The sequence below is a fragment of the Zonotrichia albicollis genome, chromosome 2 (assembly GCF_047830755.1).
Source record: "Zonotrichia albicollis isolate bZonAlb1 chromosome 2, bZonAlb1.hap1, whole genome shotgun sequence".
Classification (NCBI taxonomy): Eukaryota; Metazoa; Chordata; class Aves; order Passeriformes; family Passerellidae; genus Zonotrichia; species Zonotrichia albicollis.
The window spans coordinates 110561153-110581543 of NC_133820.1; the positions used below are offsets into that span (position 1 = coordinate 110561153).

General features: G+C 41.6%; 1 protein-coding gene across 26 annotated transcripts in view; it reads right to left on the reverse strand.

Moving 5' to 3' along the window:
- LOC102074065 (OX-2 membrane glycoprotein) overlaps nt 1–20391 on the reverse strand; it is a 52584-nt gene that overhangs the window by 26825 nt on the left and 5368 nt on the right. For 14 of the 26 annotated variants that reach the window (XR_012579152.1, XR_012579159.1, XR_012579154.1 and 11 more), the window contains exon 6: nt 20062–20169. Coding sequence is in view for 16 of the 26 variants with exons in the window: in XM_026796733.2 (XP_026652534.2) it covers nt 20066–20169 (104 nt within the window). In the remaining 10 variants the exon portion in view is untranslated. Of the gene's footprint in view, nt 1–13; nt 13183–20059; nt 20170–20391 lie in introns of those variants that run through there. The other 12 variants (XM_026796736.2, XM_074536019.1, XM_074536018.1 and 9 more) reach the window with 4 other exon arrangements.

Genomic DNA, 20391 nt, shown 5'->3' on the forward strand with positions numbered 1-20391 from the left:
TTTATTTTATATTTTAATGAACCTCATTAATATTTATGACTCTTTCATATATTTATTGTAATAAGTAACAATACGTTTGTTCATTAATAGCTAGATAATTTAAATTATAAAAAAATAGCTAAATAGCTCTTGTTTAGCAGGATATAATGTTACCTATGTGCAGTCACATGGTAAAACCTTTAACTTTGTAAGAATTGCTTTGTTTACAACCCCCCTCCTTGTAACTAGGTACAGCTACATCTAGTAACAATTACTAACTTCGTTAGAATTGCTTGGTTTGCAAATTCCACCCCGTAGATATAGGAGACCCTCTGTAACTAGATACTGCCACATCTGGTAACAATTATTAACCTTGCAAGAATTGCTTAGCTTGTAGAATTTAGACTTATAGATATGCCTTATAAGGAACGCAGCCAAAGAGGAAGACTTGGGGACCTTCATCCCACGACCACCAGAAGGCAGAAAAAGACCCCCTAGCAACCGGAGGAGCAAGTGCAGAAGACTGACCACGTCATCCAAGAATCCAGAGAAAAAGGACAATAAAAAGCGAACTTTAAAGGGGGAAAGGCGCACGCCTAAGAGGAGCGGGGACTCCTGGCCGCCCAGTGCTGAACCTTGCTTATTCTTGCTTGCATAATAATAAAGATAATTATACGATTCTTAAATTTGGTCAATTCGTTTATCACATTTATAAATTCATTTTTTATTCCATATTTTGATGTGTCTCCTTTCCCAGTGGCTTTGTCAAACCTCTGCCTAAAGTCTCTAAAGTGGCATTCTAAAACCTCTACCTAGTGTCTCAGAAAAGCTTACTCTGTTGTACATCCTAATAATTGCTCTCTATTTTCCCTTGACTGTAGTCTCTTATCTTGAACCAGAGCAGCAATTTAGTGTCTGAATATGTAGATTTGCATTATTTAGGGTTGTTCACAAGCTATCTAACCCTCAGCATAAAACAGTGACGTGGTTTGACAGGAAATAGATTTTCTGGGGTGCTTGTGGTCAGGCCAATGGGTGATCAGATTTTAATCTATGCCCCAGTTTGGCCACTGGGGCATAGGATCTGCCTCTGAGAACACAGAGGTTAAACGCAGAGCTCTCCCCTGGAAGGCTCTCTTGGGATTTCCGGCAGGAAAAGGGTTTGAATCTCTTCCCCTGTCCCAGCTGCCGGCTGGGCGGGAGGGGGAGAAGCCATGCGGCTGTGAGGTAGGCCAGGCCTGGGACAGAGATGGGAGGTAGGCCTGGCCCAAGGGTGGAAGAGTGGAAGAAGTGCTGAGAGGTATTTCCCCCCCAGGGCGGAGACAGAGAGAGAGAGCCGTGCCGGGGACGGTTATCTTGATATTTGATACCATGTGCTACTGGCCTGGCCTGCAGCGGGCCTGCGGCAAAGGTGGAGGTGGTACATCGAGGAGTCCCCCGTCCCCGCTTATAGGAGCTTTTAAACCCTTTGTGGACAATGAAAACTTTGCAGAGCATTGACCTTTCCTGGAGGGGAGATGGAGTGGAGGATGAAGAGGGAACAGCATGTGTTGAAGGTCTGAGTGGGAGAGATGTGAAAAGAATGGAGAAGAACCTTGGGTGGAAGAGATGATGGAGTGGCTCTTTTGCTGGACTCTTTTTGTATAGCCATGGACAGAACCATGTTTCCTTGTGATACAGAGACTGCATTTCAGGGGGAGGCAATGCCTCAGAACCAGGAGGGTTCAGTGTTGGTACTTTTCGGCCCCAGGGGGTGAAAAAATTTGGGGGGGACAGATGTCCCAAAGGAGAGACTGCGCCGTTTTCAGAATGGGACAAGGCATCCTTAAAAGATGATCCTGGAAGCAGCTCTGGTCCGTGTTCAGTGGTGAGAGCACTGGACATGAAGGAAGAGGTTACCATGGCATAAGAAGGACTCCTTCTCCTCATGATGAACTGAAGATTGATTGTCTGAAGGGTAGTGCCAGACTGAGAGTTGGTGATTTGGGGAATGTATTATATTGGAAATTTGGTGGGAAGGACGAGGAGATATATTTGTTAAGTTTTCATTTTCCTTGTGTTTTTTTTTTCCCTCTTGTAGTTTAGTTAATAAAGTCGTCTTTGTTTCTAAGGGGGAGCCTGCTTTGCTTATTCCTGGTCACATCTTACAGCAGACACCAGGGAGGGTGTATTTTCATGAGGGCACTGGCATTGTGCCAGTGTCAAACCATGACAAACAGTTCACAGCAATTTATAAAGTTAAAATCAAACTTAAGGAACAGTTTAACTTAAAGACTTATTAAATCTTGAAATACTTCTCTTGTAAGATATTTGCTTATTCCACAGAAGGAACTTTCCACCATTCAGTGGGAAAGGCAATTGTTTATACTTGCCCTATTTTTAGAAGCAAAAGTTCTGGCAGTGAAGATGGTGAAGTAATACTTTCTTTTCTTGAGTCAACATTATTTACAATGTAATTATAAATATTGAATAAACTCTTAATTTCAAAAACAGAATGCACCAAATACATGAATGCCAGCAGACAAAAATGCTTTCAAAGCAGCTAAATAATATCAAATCTGAACTAAAACAGACAGTGTTTTGGGACAGAGTTATAAAAATAGACCCACTTCTCCAAATGCTCAGTGGAATTTACTCTGAGAAACAGCTCCAAGCCAGTTACCTTCTCAAAAGGATGTAAACGCTTTTAATTCTAAAACTCTCCCAAATATTTTGTCAGAAAAGGCTAACAAATGTCTACCAATATAACCAGTTAGAAATACAAAATTCTAACTATATGAAAGCTGTGCCTGCCCAAAACCACTCCATAATGGCATGGATTATGCACACACCATCCAAACAGCCACTCTACACAATCAAGCAAACAAAGGAAGGATATTAAACTGAGCCTTCCTGTGTAACCCCAAGAGTGAAGTTAAACCACGGAGCAGAGGATTTACAGCTAATGTTAAATAATTTGTTATAATATCCACATAATACAAATTAGGCTGATAGAAAGCAAATTTATGCCTATTTTTTAGAACTTAGCCCCTCAAATTTTTAGACTTTAAAAAGGTCATAACAAACAGAAGAACCAATTATGCAGTTTCCAGGAATGCCTTCCCTCTTATATTAAAGCACCAACCCTTCAAGCAATACAAAAAAGTTTGAGCAGGGAAGATCTTGAAGCAGAAACTAATTTTAAACACAAGGGGAAACATCCTGAAAATTGTTTCCAGGAAACCAGAAATCTCTTCCTGTTGATTCAGTCAGCTGCTTACATAAACCATTTGTGATTTCCAAATCTGATCTTTCTCAATGGCTCTGCCTTCCCTAGTTTTAGCATAAAAAATTTTCAGGGTGCCCATACAGTTTACTAGGGTTCATTTTTACCCCTAGGTTCTTTCTCTTGGCTAGATTAACATGGAAAGCTGTGTAGAAGGGAAAGGGAAAATATCTGGGTTGCCAGCAGAGACACAGTTTCAAATTCCCACTGGGAATGAGATTATTCCCATAGATGGAAGTGCTACTTAAATGACAAAAAATAAAGGCATAACATTTATCCCACAGCAGAGAATTTAATCTTTCCAAAATTTAATAGCAGATCAACGTTTCTCACAGAAATTTGGTCTGCACAGCACAAATACAAATGTGTCAGAAGACTCAGAGTCCAGATTTCACACGATCCTGAAAAGTTCCAAAAAGCACTTCACGGGAATCCAGCTGGGAGACTGGCAAAAACCTCAGCCTTGATAGTTTGACAAGACCATGCTGAGTAACCTCTATAGCCTGATGCTGTATGTCCATCACAGGGCTTTACGTCACCTCTGCTTCCTTACTGATTTGCAGGGGACAGGACTGTCAAGACCCAGGACATTCCTCTGGCTGTCCTCAGCAGCCAAGACCCCTGCCAGGGGTCTCAGAGACCCTGACACAGAGCCCAAAAATGCCTGTAGTTTTGATTATGACCCATGGAGCAAGTTACCAACCTTAGATGAAGATCTGCAAGCCATGACAAATTAAGTAGAATGATAGTGAATTTACCACAAGGTGAAAAAGTAGATTTTGGAGTTTTAGAATAAGAATTCAGAATAGCAAGATGGAAAGATCTGGGTGTATCCAGCCTTTCTTCTTTTTCTTCTTCTTAGCCTCCATCTTCTGCTGTGATGTTGGCACTTTTAGATTAGTTTAGAGTAGAAGCTCACTGTCTAACATAAGTGATAAGTATTGAAAAGTTATTGTAAACATTGTATATATAGTTTTTAGTATAAAGACATAACACCGCCCCGGAGGCAGGCAAAATGCCTCGGTCTCTCTTGCTGAGTGGACCTCAGCAGCACAAGAAAAAGAATTTTATAGATAAGATACAATAAACAACCTTGAGACTGAGAAATTAAGAGCCCTGACTCCTTCTTCAAGTGCTGGGCTGAAAAAAGAGACTTTCCAACTTTTCTCAGAGTCACTCTGACCAGCTAGAAGCCCCAACTAGGACCACACTGGAAGGATTCCCCCTCAATGCTTCTCATTCTTGTTAGACCACCAAATAGCTCCTATGTAAACCTTATGAACTTGTGTCTTTTCTCTTCCTTGACACTGGGATTTCTGCTCTTCCAGGGAAAACTCAACTTTTGCCTAAGAAGCAGCCAACCTACTCAAGGAACTACATTTATCCAATTCCAATTTTTCAGTTGCTCAAGTGGTCAGACAGCCACTGTATAAACACTGCAGTTCTGACAGGGAGCCAAACCAAAGCATGGCTGGGGAGTATAGGCAGAGCAACAAATCCTCCTAGTGAAGCAAATGGGAAAAGGATCTCAGCTCATGATTACTACTAGAAGTTGCAATAAGATTTATCTCTTCTGGTGATGAGATCAGTCTAGAAGTATAATAAAACCTTGATCTTGGCCTTATTATTGAGCGATGCAAGGATGGTCCGGGAGCCCAGTCCCTCTGGGAGACAGAGTGCCCGAATGCCCAGTTAGCTTGTGGCCGTAGCCGCAGGTTACCCTTTAGCAAGCTTGGTGATTGTCAGCTCTTTAGTGATTATCAGCTCTATTAGGATATCAGCTCTTTGCTTCCTTGCTAGGGTGCCCTTGGCTGAGGCTGAAGCAGACGCGAGAGAGGTGTTCCACAGCGATGGTTTTATTGGGGGAGTCTGTGAAGGGTCTCATCGACAGCTCCTCTTCTGTCGAATGTGCTAAAACAGCCCCTTTTTATAGGGTATGGGGGGATCCAAACTTGTCCAATAGTAAGGGTTAGGGAGAATGACCTATGAGGTTACTAAGATAAGGCTAAGGGGCGGGGGGTCGGAGACAGGAGCTTATTTTGCTGTCTCCTCCTGACTCAGCAGTTCCTACTGTTAAGTCTCAGTCCTCCATGGAGCTTTCCCAAACTCTATGGAGTCTGCTACATAGAAGGCAGAACTCTCGGCTGCAAATTAGGAAGAGATGGGAGTGCTGAGGGCAGTGGGAGAGGGAACTGCTCACAACAGAAGAACCCTGGCCAACAGCACTCTTACCCTATTGATGATAAATAACATTATGACAAACTGAAAATTCTAAAATTAAAATATCAATCCCAAGAAGCACTATATACCTAAGTGTAAAAATATTCCTGAATAATTCATCTGACATCTTACTATCAATTCAGGTCAAACAGAACACATTTACCTTTGTTTGACTCAACTCCAATCCTGTTCTTCCACAGAGAAAAAGCACAAATAGCTACTTGACTCCAGGCACATCACTTGGAGACAGAGCAGGACACACCAGCTCTCTCTCATCTCTCCAGTGCAAATACTCTGTGCTGGGACACCCAGAGCTGTCAGGGAAACAAGCCAGCTTTCTCTCACCCATCTCACTCTCATTCCAAACATTATGCCTTCCATGCTGTCCAAGAAAGTATTCTCTTCTGTTTTGATCAAAGCCTAATGAGTTCTCCTAGTTGCTGCTACCATCATCACAGATTTCTCACTCCTAGGTTAATTAGTCCAGAAAGGAAATAAGACTGACTAAGTGAATTTCAAAATCACAGAATCACAAAATATTCTTAGTTGTTAGAAGGCAGCCCACAAGGATGATCAAATCCAACTCTGAAATGAATGGCCCATATTGGTATCTAGCCCTCCACCTTGGCTTCACTAGCACCATGCTCTAACTGAGCCATCTATCTCAAGTTGTGACAAGATAAAGGACACCAGAGAATGCCAATATTTATCATCCCTAGACAGGATCAGTCAGCTGAAATAACTGGTTGCTTAACAGAAATCAAATTTAACGCATGCAACAGTCGTGAGTGTATGCTTTCCTTTTACTCCATGCTGAGACATCAACCATGTTACTCAGGCCCCCAGTTGCACATTTTCTTTTTCTGTACATTTTGATGGACCAATCACGCAGCCCAGCAAGGGAGGCAGACACATGTCAGTGGGCTCCACATGAACTCCAGGCAGTGTGTGCCCAGGATCTGGGCTCTCTGGAGCTCCTGCAGACAGACAGGAGCAGGAACATTCTCCCTAGGTCTGTCTACTGGTGTGCATGTTGTCTTTCCTTGAGGGGCTGCCTCCTGGTTTGGAAACAAGGACAAGCTTTCAAAGAAGCCATTTTCACTTTGTGATTACTGTGAACCAGGAAGATGAAAACACCTTCCAATGATGGAGTGACTGTTGTGAACACTCGAGTACCAGAGAGGGAAAGATGGAGAGGGTGTCCAAATGAGCAAGAAAATACCATGCTTCAGGCCAAGTCCTTTGCAAAGAACAAGAATGATCAGGAAGGAACTTGTCCAGGACCAAGAGAAACAACAAATCAGGGAAGTCTGAACAGCGAAGCGCAAAATCAGGAGGAAGGAAGCTGAAATCAAGATCACTTGAGGAGTGAATAAAATATATATCATTATCTCAGTGTGTGTTTCCTTATCAAATTAGAGTAACAAACTCTTACAAAAAACAGGCAATCTGTCTGATCCATATTTCATAAGCAAGGACCAACCTGCTTAACCTCTGTTTTAAGTGTGAAGTGGGAAACTTTCTTTTGTCAACCACTACACTCAGATACATTGTTTTCCAGAAGTGATGTATGAGACTGCAATTAATAAGGAAATATGTCTCCTCCTTTTCCTCTAAGGAAATCCAGATTAGTAAGGATGGGCTGGCAACCCTGTTCTTTATTTCCCAGTTCTGTCCAGGTGGCCACACTTCCTTCTCTCACAGGCAGAGTGTCTCAAAGCACCAAATTCACTTTATTACCTTCTCCCAGGATGATCACTGAATATGGTCATCAAAAAACCTAAGCGCTTTCAACTTGAAGCTGCAGGACTTTCAGACCCTTCTGGGTGAAAAAATACTGGTCACCAACATGCAAATTCTTGTTCAGTGTGAATTCTGCCACCAACCTAATCCATTTTAGGAAAAAAAAAATCCAGACAAACCACCACCATACATCCTCTTAGTTTCTAGCTTAGCTTCCTTCCCTCACATCTTGTTATGCAACAGACTTTGAGAGCAGCTGCCACCATGCTTTCAAAGCAAACAGCATTTTAGTTGGCAGAATAGCAGCTGGGAAACACAGAAGTGAAGCAGGCAGGAACATGGCATGACATGATATGGTAAAGTCACCCAGGAGCATCCCAAGTCTACTTCTCAGACTTGGAAACTGGAAACAATTTTGTGCAGAGGCAAAATTCATGGGCTGGTGAGGGATAAGGAAAGGAGAAAGGAAAAAACACAAGTATGCATTCACTACTTCAGAGGCAGCTGAAGCAGCTGCCTGACCTTGGGCTGGGTGGTCAGTGTGGCAAGGCAACAGGAAAACACTCAAAATATCCAAGGCAAAAAGGAAGTCATTCTCACAGTGTGATCAGAAGTGACTTTTTTTTTCAAATTCTGTCTTTTATAGGAACCAAGCTCTGCGTATTGGTGGTTTGAAGACCCTCTCTACATCCCTGTGGTTATGTTACCTCTCACAGACACTTTACCTTCCTGTCCCTTATGTCAGCACAATTCAGAGTAATGACATCCTTGAGCATGTCAGGGATAAAATAACACAAAGAGAAGAGACATTTGTAGGAATTAAACAATGCACTGTGACTTGAAAAGCAAGGCAAACGTTTTGACAGGTTCTAAGGACTAGGCTGTCAGCCAAAAAAGCAACCTTTTATAGATTTTACAGTGACCTTGAGGTTTCCCTAAGGAAACATGCTGTTCTGCACATGTTTACCTTTTGTGAAGTTAAGGGTGGCCAATCTACTCTTTCTAAGGCCACTTAACTGTGCTACCATACCTCAGCCCCAGCGTGAACCACCTCAGCCCACAGTTTGGTTTCTGCCCTGCTCTGTCAGCACAACCCACCCTGCAACTGGTGGCTTAAGGAGCACTTGAGCCAGCTGTGCCGGGAGCTCCTCGGCCAGGCAAACAGCCCTTCTGCTCTTATGCATAGCAAACGTTGCTCTTCTTCCTGGGGAAACCACAGCTTGCCCTGCACTGTGCTCAGGGCAGCAGCACTGCTGGCTCGCTGCCTTCTGATCTGAGTGTGTCAGATTCTTAGAATTATAGAAGAGTTTGGATTGGAAGGAAGCTTTGAAGGCCATCCAGTCCAACCTCCCCCTGCAATGAGCAGGAACATCTTCCTCTAGACCGGGTTGCTCAGACCCCATCCAGCCTGACCTTGAATATTTCCAGGGATAAGGCATCCACCATCTCTCTTGGCAACCTGCTCCGGTGTTTTACCACTCTCATTGTAAAATACTTCTTCCTTATACATAATCTAAATTGACTCTCTTTTAGTTTAAAATTGTTATGCCTTATTCTATACCAACAAATTCCCAGGAGAAGGAACTACAATCTCCCATTGCTCAGGGTGCGTGAGGTATTGCAGCCATAAGATTAGCACCTTTGGCCAGCAGCCAGGAGGAAGTTCTTTAGAAGCCATTGCTAGCAACCATTTGTATCCTTGAGAAAATAAAAATTTTATGTTGCAATCTCTAGAAAACCTCTGGAAATCACTGTCTATTGTATTTTACCAACAAACATAGCTCCAACAAGCACATCTGGGATACAATCCCGTGACATTCAGCACCTCTAGGGATACAGTACCATTGACACATCCTTCTAACTATATTCAAGTTTCTCATTACCACATCTTTTAAGAAGAAAAGTACAAGTTGATGTCATGGCAAACAAAAATTATTGTGGCTTCACAATTGATCTTTAAAGGCCACACGTATTAAAGAATACACTGGATCACTACTGCTTTTCCCAAATTAATTAGTCATACACTTAGAACTCATGAATAATACTTCTCTCATTGATTTATAAAATCTCACAAACACTGTGCTACAAATGAAAGAAATTATGTGGCCTTATGTTCAATTCGCTTTATTTGGCTTCCTTTCATCCAAGGAAATACAGGAAACAAGACAGACAATGTATCAGTACAGCATGTAACTTTAGATAAAAAATAAGAACACACATGACACAGACAATAATTGTAAAAATATAGAACACACTCTTTTAATTGACTGAAGTTATTTTCAAATCTGAACTAAACTGCAGCTGCTGTGGTCAAAAAATACTTCTGCAAATTTATCTCAAAAGTTTTGTTCAAAATATTCTTTTAGAAAGAAAGATTGCCCCAAAACACCCTAAAACCCCCATTAACTCCCATTTTCTGTTCAGAAAGGAAGCAAAGTATAAATCAAAACTACTAAAAAGCCTAGTTTGCAAGGATGCATTTTTAGTATACTAAAAAAGTAGGAAAAAAAAAAGAACCAGTTGGTGTTTTGGTTGGATCAGATTTTTTTTTTTAATTAGAAAAAGTGAAAGGTACAAATGAGTAATTCATATTGCACAGACAACAGTAGAGCAAAGATCGCCCCTCACATCCTCAGTAACACAAGCAGACAGACACACTAAAGTTTTTTCCAGACTCTGCACAGGCCACAGCTTTAGAACCAGCAAAATACTTGTTCTGAACACTAAGTTTTAAATCTCTATTGCTGATTTTTCAGCTTGACAGTTGGTACCCTTAGTAAACATATGACATAAAAAGGCACAATCCAAAATGCTACACACTCTGTTATGGAGTATTTCAGATGCACAAACAAATGCTCATTAAAGCCAAAAGAAAAAGAGAATACTGTCAGTGATTTTGATACAATGATAAACATTCAGACAGAAGGAAGAACAAGAAACACCTTAAACTCTAGCACTCATCAGCTGAACAAAAAATCACCAGAGGATCCCCTGCAGTCCTCTCATCTGTCTGTCCTGTCAGTAAAAATGGGCCACTAAGAAGGTACATCCAGAGGTAGGCTTGCATTTAGCAATCTTTGCCCTGTGGAGAAGGTGCAGAGCCCTGCAAAGGTGCTCAGATGCTGTCATGGTTTGACCCCAGCAGCAACTGAGCACCACTCAGCTGCTTGCACAGTCCCCCAGGAAGGAAGGGGACAGTCAGAATGGTAGCCTCATGAAGTGGCTGCTGGAACCTGGGCTAGCTTTTAGAGCTCTGGCACCACACCAGGAGTGGGGACCTGCTTCGGTATGGGAGTTTACCAGAGGCAGAACGTTTAGAGCCACTTGCTCTAAGGTGCCAGACACAAGCCATGACAGGGACTAGGCAGAGGAGAAAGGAGGAGGCTCTCTGTCTTGAGGTTCTACAAGGAATGGTTTATTCCAGGTGAAGGGAGCAGGACAGAAAGCCTCAGGCTCCATTGTACAAGCAGGTAGGGCCAGATACAAGTCAGGGTACAAACAGCTAACCAATAGGGAACCCTGTGGGGAGGAGGGAGGGGATTACATCAAGTGTCTGAGTCCAATAGGGGTAGGAGGGTGAGGGTGGGTCATATGGGCCAATAGGGCTTCCAGGAGTAGGGGAACTCCAAAGGGATGTTGCAGACAGGGATTGGCCCGAGGTTTAAGTGGCAGAGAACGTTTGGGAATCAAGGGCTGGGTTGCCTTGACAGACAGGGAAAGAGCTGGAACAAGGGGCAGGGAATGGCATGAGGGACAGCTTTGAGGGAGGGTAAAACCCAGGGGTAAACCAGCTTGGAGAGAACATGGGGGTACAACAGAACAAACCACTTAAAAAGGAATCAATAAAATAAATTTGAACCACAACAGCCTCATACTAACGTCTATCAAGAACGTCTATACTATCTGTCCCAACCAAAACAAGCACAGAGGCAGAGGACACCTGGAGCCTTCAACCCCTCACAAAGATGAGGAGCTGCAGGGCAATGTCCAGGAGTGCACGGCACTCCTGAGCAGCCTGCTCAGAGGGGGTCAGGCACTTGAAACTTTAAGCATGGAAATGGCCGGACCAGCAGGCTTGGGCTGGCAGTGATAAGCAACTTGGAACAGCGGGAGAGAAACTCCAATCCAGCCTGGGACAGGAGCAGAATTAGGTCCCAGCTCCTAAGAATAGTGCAGTGTCTTTGTCTGTTCCCAAAAGCATGACAAATCAGTAATCTCTGTCTCTATAGGACTGCCAGCTGATATTGCAGCCACAGTGATGACACAGGACAGTGTGACACCACTCAGGGTGTGACATCCCACCCAATGAGGTCCAGCCATGGAATAAAAGCTTTTAGCCAGCTAAGCAACTTATCTGTGTTTAAAAAGACACAATAAAAATGGATGAAGACAGGGAAGACTACTCTGAACAGTGCATAAGATGAGCACAAGAACTATTGACAAAATCCATGCCTTTTGACAGCACAGCAAGGAGTACGATAGGGACAATGTTTCCACTATTGGGCTTTGTAACCATCTTCTCCTCACTTACATATTTAACCCCACCACACACATCTCCAAAAAACTCATAAAACACAGAAGAAAACACTCTAGGATTTGGAAAAAAAGTAAAATAAAGTAAATTACTTATATATTGTACAAATTATTTACAATTCTTCTTTATAAATTCTGGCTGCTACTGCCTTTACTTAGTCACCTGCTTGGAAACCTATTGTTCTTCCCCTATAATTTTGCCAAATGCTATATAGTTTGAGTCCTGTGATTTTGAGTCCAGCAGATCTTTCCAAACAGAGAAAAAGGAGCTGGAATAACTGGATAAGAGAAGAAAAACCATATGACAGGAAGAGGGTGATGAACTCAAGATTTGCTGAAAGTGAAATTGCAGACACATGTTGGCAAAAATGAAATCCTCTCTACTCTCTAATGCAAGAGCAATTGGGTGCTGGAAGAGAATCCCTAGACAGTCTGCAGAGCTTCTATCCCTGGACATTTTCAGAACTCAGCTGGAAGAAGACAAATACATTTTGCCCAGCAGCAGTATCAAGAGTGGCATGGGCAAAGAAGGTTTTGCCTGACAAAATCTCCTCCTCTGCAGAGCAGCTAACCAAGTGGTCCCTCCAGTCCTACATATTAAGATTAAGGGCCTAGACCAAATAGCAAACACTGTGTTAGTTGTTTCAGTGATCAACTCAGCTTCCAGATAGGGCAGTGTATATGATGTCTTCTTCTTTTGCTGCTTTTTCCAGCCAGTCAAGTCACTATGTGTAATGTTGACTTCAGGCTGCTAGCTTCTAATGATCTAGCAGATGGATGGAAATCCTCAAGGATCCTAGGAAACACAAAAACAACCCCAGGAAAAGATGAGTTGTGGCCATTGTGTTGCTGTCTCGGGTTTTGCTTAGCAGTGTGGTTGCTGTTGGGACAGGAGGAGGAGAAATGCACAGTGGGGAAAGTGGGAAGCAACAGTTACAAACCCACCATTTGGTAAACAACTTCCCTGCTTTTTTAATTCTGGAAATTACACACTGTGCAGAATTCAGAATTCAGTGACACAACGAATATACAAAACCCTGAAAGGATTTGTAAACTGTGAAAAGTAAACCAACTTTCCTCACTAGTAATAATACACCAGTTATTAATTAACTCACATATATTGAGTATATAAATAGTTTGATATTTCAGAATATCTTTTATATGTTTGAGATTCAGTCTACAACACTATCTTTACATGGCTTTGAAGACAGTAATAAAATATATGGTATCTTTACTTTTCATGTAGAAGAGTATGAAAGACGTTCCATATCTAATAACCCTGCATTCAGACAAAGTATTTTGTAAAGGACTTTGGAATCGAGTTTATAAATAATTCTTACCGAGGAAGTGAACAGTGAGGCAACTATTCACATATTACAGGAATGCCATTTGTTCTCCCTTTCAGCTGCCAGCCATTTTATTTTCTTGTTATATACAAAGCGCTATTGTTGGAATGAAAAGTAGAAGGAAGGACCAGAAAATTACTTCATAATGCAATATAAGCACAAATATGATGCACAGGATAGCAATTGTACTAGTCACATAAGAGCCTTCCTGTTTGCAAAAAAAGGGCTTTGTGTTCTAGTGGCATGCCCTCCTTTAGATGCACAGGACAAACTCCAAGATCTTTCTTACACCACTACCTTCATCCTGTTGGTAGCAAAACAGGATTTATTTAATCCTTCCAGACAAAAACCCCAGCCATGACCCAGGAGAGCAGAACTCACCCATGTGATCTCACCTTCCTTCCTCCTCCTGCCACACCCCTTTCCTGGCTCTTCTAAAAGGAAGCAGGATAAGGAGCATGCTTTTTCCAGCAAAATGTGACAGGGAAAACAAACAAAACACCTGCCATCCCTGTCCTTCACAAAGAAAACAGATAGCAGTAAAGCATGGAAAGCTTGCAAAGTGTGCCCCTCTATATATGATACAGACCAGAGGGTACTGCCAGGCACATTTCTGTGAACAGAAAATTAGGTGGAATCACTAGGTAACAAGAGTTGTCTCAAAACAGTGTGTGATTAAGTCCAGAAAACAACTTTACTTGAGTTGCAAAATATTTATGTCTGAAGGAAACCTGATGGGCAGCCTGACAGCAGAATTACCCTTTCACTGACATTTTTATCATGAGGGTTGTTTGGTTTTTAAATTCCTCCGCTCAGTAGCTCTGTTTAGGTCTGCTTATCTATAGTGTTTTTACTCTGTGGCATTTTTGGGTTTTGGGATTTTTGTTTGGTTGGTTGGCTTGGGTTTGGTTTGGTTTTTTTTTTTGGTTTACCATTAAGAAGGGTAAAGGAATGCAGCTGTTGTATATTCATAGCATAGTTTTTGCTATTTTTCAGGAATTCAAAATAGGACAAATATAATCTCCTACTTCCATAACAACCACACTTAAGAGGAAACCAAGGCTACTTTAAAATGAGCCTCGCCAATGGGACGTGACTGCCAGAAACCCATTCCTCTGTGAGCAGAGGAAGTATGTTATATCCATCTGCCTCAGGAAAGAGGGAGTTATAACTCAAGTTTATCATCTGAAAATCTGGTATTTAGTGGGCTTCTCTGGAATTACTATTCTGAAAATTCTTCTAAAACCAAGCTGCTACTATATTGTTCTCAGCTACTGAATCTCTCATTAATAAGAAAACCAGATGTCAAAGCAAACACAGGAGAAACCTGTGAAGTTGTAAGATAAAATAAGAATTATTGTAATTTTTAAGCTAGAGCTTCGAAACAGCCTTCCCCAAACTGAATACAGACTAGAGAATACTGCTATAATGACTCTTCCAGAATTAATATGTTTACTATAAACAAAGAAATGTAAAACGTAACCAAGTACTTGTTCTTATAAATTTTCTCAAAAACTGGGAATTCCTGCATAGTATGTATTTCCCAGCCTTCCAGGACATATTTGACCACCAATATTTGGGTTTCTCATATCCACATATTATAGCTGATCAGCCAAGCTGCTATTTTACACTTACCAGACCTGATTATATGGTATTTGTAGCAACTCTCAAATTCAAAAGGGAATCTTGAATCTTATAGAATTCAATCAGGGAATCTTAAATTCCTATTCAGGGTATTGAGTGATCTCCAGCTTGTAACAAAGAGGTATTTTGAACCTGTTTTGGAGTACTTGTCTAACATATTAGCACATGGAGATTTGGCATTTCTTTGGAATACAGATAACTGGTTTGTTCAGACACAAACAGAATTGTAGAATCATTAAGGCTGGAAAAGACCTCCAAGAGCATCAAGTCCAACCTTTGACCAAACACCACCTTGTCAAGTAAACCACAGCACTAAGAGGTAAAGGCAATGCTGCTTACATCTGAGTTCCATAAAATCTCCACTTGAAGGAGAACCTGAATGTTTTGATTTCCAAACAGGAAAACCACATTTCTATGCTGCTGCTTTCTGCAGAATGGAATTTTAATCTGGCCTACTCTCTTCTATGACTCTTCAAGTTTTCTTCTATGACTCCTCAAGTTTTCTTCTTCCAGGTTAAGCTATTCTGTTCAGCTATCTTACGTATTCAGTATTGTATCTACTAAATTTCAAGTCCCAATTTTTTTCCCCTCTTGTTATAGTTTTTTTAAACACAAGTATATTATTTGAATATTTCTGAAGCTTTCCACATGGCAAAATCTGCATAAGCTACCCAAGAGAGATCAACATACCAATTCCTAAAACCCAAACCAAATTTAAAAAAAACCCAACAAAAACAACATTCTGGCCTTGAAATGCATTGGTGACGTAGTCCTTCCTCACAGGCTACCACAAGCCTCCAGAAAAAACGTATGTGTGGAATTTTATCCCCCTGCAGACTGATACATCCTGAGAATTAACTATAAAGCTTTTTAATTGGCCAGGCTGAAATACGAGTATCCTGCAAGCCATGAAATAAGCAAGTGATGCTATGGAAAGCATTCAAGTGAAGACACATAAATGACAGGTAAATCACAGGAATTTATTCAGGCAAATAGCCTTTATTTTGCTTCTACCCAGGCATGTAGCTTCTTAACTGGATTGTTTTATCTCAGTCTTAAGCTCTATTAGCTGAGTAAGGAATAAAAGGATTTAACTTTTTATCAGATGAGCAGTATCAAGAGACTTCAGGCATGGGAGAATTTATGCCTGGTGATTTTTTTGCAGCCTGCTCATTACACTTACATCGAACGATGGGCACAGCTGGGTTTGCCTGCCTATTGGTAGAGGATGCGGTATGAGTTTTCCGAAGCTTCTATGACAGCACTTGCTACAAAGACCGCTCAGTTTGATTCCAGATAAGTCACTTATCCACAAATGTTGTGAAGACACTTCACTGGGGACATTTTCAGGGTGAACCAAAAGGTATGTATGCTGTGTGACAGGTACACAAGACAAATGCCTGAGGGACGGGACACTGACTTTCAGCCCCAGATATCTGGTTCCCAAGTATCTACCATGAAGAGGAAGGGAACAACAAAAACAAAAGCAAAGCAAAACCTAACCATACTCTCAGATGCAAAAGCACTTTGAAGAAACTTTGTGAGAGAAGGCTCCCCAGCCACCCAGATAAAAAGCTACTGTTTTACTTTAAAAAATTAAGGAATTGACAAGCCTGGAAAGGCTGTGCTTGTTTTCTACTGCAGAATGAAAAGAAGTACTGAAGCCCCAGACAGACCCTGGTATTCTTGAGCCAGTGCTATTAGCTCTCTATTGTTAGCTCTCTCTTGTGGTGTCACAAACAGCACTTCCAAAAGTACATGTGTAGGTGCTGCTCCTCATTCCACCCAGTCCGAGAACAACAGAGGGTAAAACCAGAAAAGGGGTTTCTGCAAGATATTATTTAGGTGAACTAACTACAAGCAATGCTTAAAAAAGCATAAACATATTTTACAGATGATCAAGGAAAAAACAAGTCACCACAAAACCAGACTAGGATATAAAGCTAAGAAGTTTAGGGATTTCCTCATCATAGTACTTGTGGAGTAATACTGTAAGTACAGTGTTAAAAATTACTGTAACTCCACAGATATTCTTAGTATTCTAAGGATGCCCAGGAAAGTCAAAGTGGAATCCTGTACAAGATAAACTGTTAGCAGCCCTTAACCACCAGCAGAAAAGAGCCTCCTGGGAGAGGGAAAAAAAAAATCAGATGGTGACAGAGTGATCAAACTGCACTGCCACTGAAGTTTTACAGCAAACTAATCAAAAATGCCTTCAGGGAAACAGGTGTAAATTAAGAAGACTTTCTACACATTTCACTTAGATGGTCACATAGGAAGGAATATGTTCAGTTGGTAAAAATTACTCTGGATAAAGTAACGTTGCCTTTATTCAAAACTGATCCAGGTCAATGCAATACATTTTTGAAACTAAAGGCCAAAGAGCAACTGAAAAGATATAGACTATGGCTAATAAAAACTGGACCACATTAAAAGAACATTACTGACTTACAACCTCACTGCAGAAATCACATCCTGGCATCACAGTTAAATAAAACCCATGAAAAATGGGAAGGAATACAAATAACTGATGTCATTCAAATCCTGCTTTTCTTGATAAACATTAATCCAACAAACACCCACTACTAAACAGTACTCATCTAATTTATGTTCCCTGCTCCAGTGAATAGGTATTTACATTAAGTCTTGACCTTGTGACAGTTGGCATGCATGTGGCGCCAGGAATCTTGATGTCTTCCCAGACAGCAGGGCATGAGATGCCATTTCTTTTGGAGACACAGAGGGTCTTAAAGCTTTGAGCCCTTAGCTAAGGAAAAAGAGGCACTATGCTTTCAGTTGAGACTAATGCTTTTCTGTGTCTTATGCTTTCCTTACAAGGCAGGGGAGGGGGATCTATTCAGTTTCCCAAATAAGGGATACGTGTAGGCTCTGTTGCTGTGCATCACAGTGGTGTCTCTGCAGCAGTAAATAATGTATTACATGAGCCATGTCAGGGAAGAAGGATGCACAAAATGGCTTGGGCTTCAAGCCCAATACTCAGGGTGGTGTAAGAAACCTGCTGCCTGCTGGGGATGACCCTGTTACAAATTATCGCTGAACCCAACTTGTTGGCATTGCCCAGGGAACTACTAATACCCATGGGCCAGAATCATGCTAGGACATGTTAAGATCCTCAGCCTACTCCAGACATGAACAACCTGGTCCTATCAAGCAGCATTTCACTGAGTGGCACTGGTCCAGCTTCAGGCCCCAGCCCCAGAATGCCAGTGTGTTTCTCATCTGCCATGCAAGAAGCCAAGGGGCTTCAAAACACTGCAAAGCAGCACCTGTGCTTTTTGGCACTCTCTTTTCCTGGTCAGTCTCAGATCTGCTCCAGGGAGTGATCCCAAAGCTCTACCAGATCACCTCCATCTCAAGGTCTCTCCTTCACAGTATTCTTCGTACAAGCTCATTTGTGTTTGGAATGGTTGTTCTAGAGTAAAGATACGTTTTTATTGTAAGCATTTCACATTTTTCTTCTGATCCTTTAAAAAGCAGGGTTTAAGAACAAACTCCTTGCACTTTAAATTCCAGGTTGGTCTGAAAATTCAACCAGAAATTTTACCTTCTGAGTTGTTTATTGGATCAATGAAAGCCTCATATACATTTTACAATTAAGACCTTCTGCCTGGGATGCAGTAAGTGTTCATTTCTCTTTCTTCTCAGTGGAGACTTTTGCATCTCTGGTAACAGCAGATTCATTAGGTCAAACCCTCTTAATAGTAGATGTTGTAGGTACAAATTCACAATAGATAGGTGTGATACTCCTTGAAACATTTCTTTATATTATACTATTGCCCTGAAGCAGGTATTTGGCCAGGAACTGAGTAAATATGTGCTGGTGTTTCTCAATATATTAGTGGAATTTAAAGCCAGACATGGAATGTGGATTTAGTTAAACAACAGTGAAACCACCAATGACCATCACATTTCTGTGATTTCTGAAGCTTATGGTGTCCCCCTCATCACCCCCTGCCCTCCAGTCTTTTTCTGTTCATTATGTTACTACTAATTAAAACTAGAGAATTGAATTTATCCATGACCAGGTTATTACACACTCAGAGACATTACACTGACTTTACACTGCAACTTCTCCTTAACTCATCATTAGAAAGCACACTCAAGCCAAATTTGAGCACACTTCTTAATCATATTACCGTTTATCTTAAAAAATAAAAAGATGGTGCCATGACTAGTAGAAAATGATTCCCCTGAAAGGACATCACTCTGCATGAGTGGGTTCCTCACCAATGTATACTTCATCTCCCAAAAATTATCTGAGCATACTACATGTTATGAACAAAAATTCAGTTAATATTTTTTTGTGAGAAAGAGTTACAGGGACGCAGCCAGGTCTCTGTCTCTGCCAAAGTTCTTAGTGTTTTGTCACTAAGACAAAACACTAAGTAATCACGGGTCGTTAGAGCTTATCTCCTCTTTTGTATTAGTAAAAGGCCTGGCTGGGTGCGGTAGATTGCCCTTCCCCGAGGCAGTGCGCTCTTCCAGCATAGGGAAGACACCTGAGAGGGTGGGGGGGGTTATGCAAAGTGACTCCAAAGTCCAGAATGCTTTGTGGGACCCCAACTCCAGAGGCACAGAGAAAACCCCAAAAACAACGAGCCAAATAAGAGTTGAGAGACTAAAGTGATGTCTGGACGTGAGGAGCCGAGTGCTGAGCCTGCAGAGATGCTGAACACCTTCGGAGCCCCTCTCGCCCTGAGCAGAGAGTCGTCCCAACGCCGGGACTAGCCATCTGGGGAAGCTCACAGGATCAACATCTGACGGGGACACCACGGCCTAAAGGCTCCCACGAGGCCTGGATCCCCGGCTCTGCCCCTAGTGGACGGAGCTGCGCATATCCTCCTCCTCTGAGCCGCCCTGCCGAGCCGCTGATCACTTTTAATAAAGGCATTAAAAAGGAGAAGAAGTCTCCTGGCCCTGTTTATTTCACTACACTTTGTAAGCTTCCAGGAAAATGTGAAATGAGTGAATTACTTCTGCTGAGACTGCTACTTCCAAACAAAGAAAGTGCAGCATGCTCTGCTTGGATCCTTCCCTCACAATTCTCAGTCTTGGATTGTCCTTTGGCAGTGGGAAAACAGCTGTTAAATTTACATGCAACTGAGGCAACCTTGAAAACTGTAAACATATTACTATTATTGTTTATTATTAATAAGTTTACTATTATTATTTATTATTACTAAGTTGTCCAGTATGACACTCTCAAACCCCCAAATGGTATCCCAACAAAGTCTTGTTCTTCTCTGCAGATGATCAGACCTTATTACGGGCTCTAGGAAAACCACAAGTTTCCACACATTGGTGACTCACCACTTCAACTCCTCCTGCATAGGATCTTCCTCCAGAACAGAATCAGAACTATCATGACTACTAAAAGCACCACAATAATCACCAGCCAAAGCAATGATGATCCCTCTTCTGTGAAAACAAAACAACAAAACATCCACAGCAAATTAATCTCATTGTGAAAAAAAGCAAAACAAGCCACGAGGATGTCTGATTAATGACAGTGGTTCATAGCATTGTTAAAGGTACTGCTAGGATAAATGAAAGCAGCAATTGCTCAAAAGAGAAAATAAACCCATGTGTCTTCAAAAACAAAGCTACTTTTCCACAGAAAATTTGAAGAAAATATGTGCT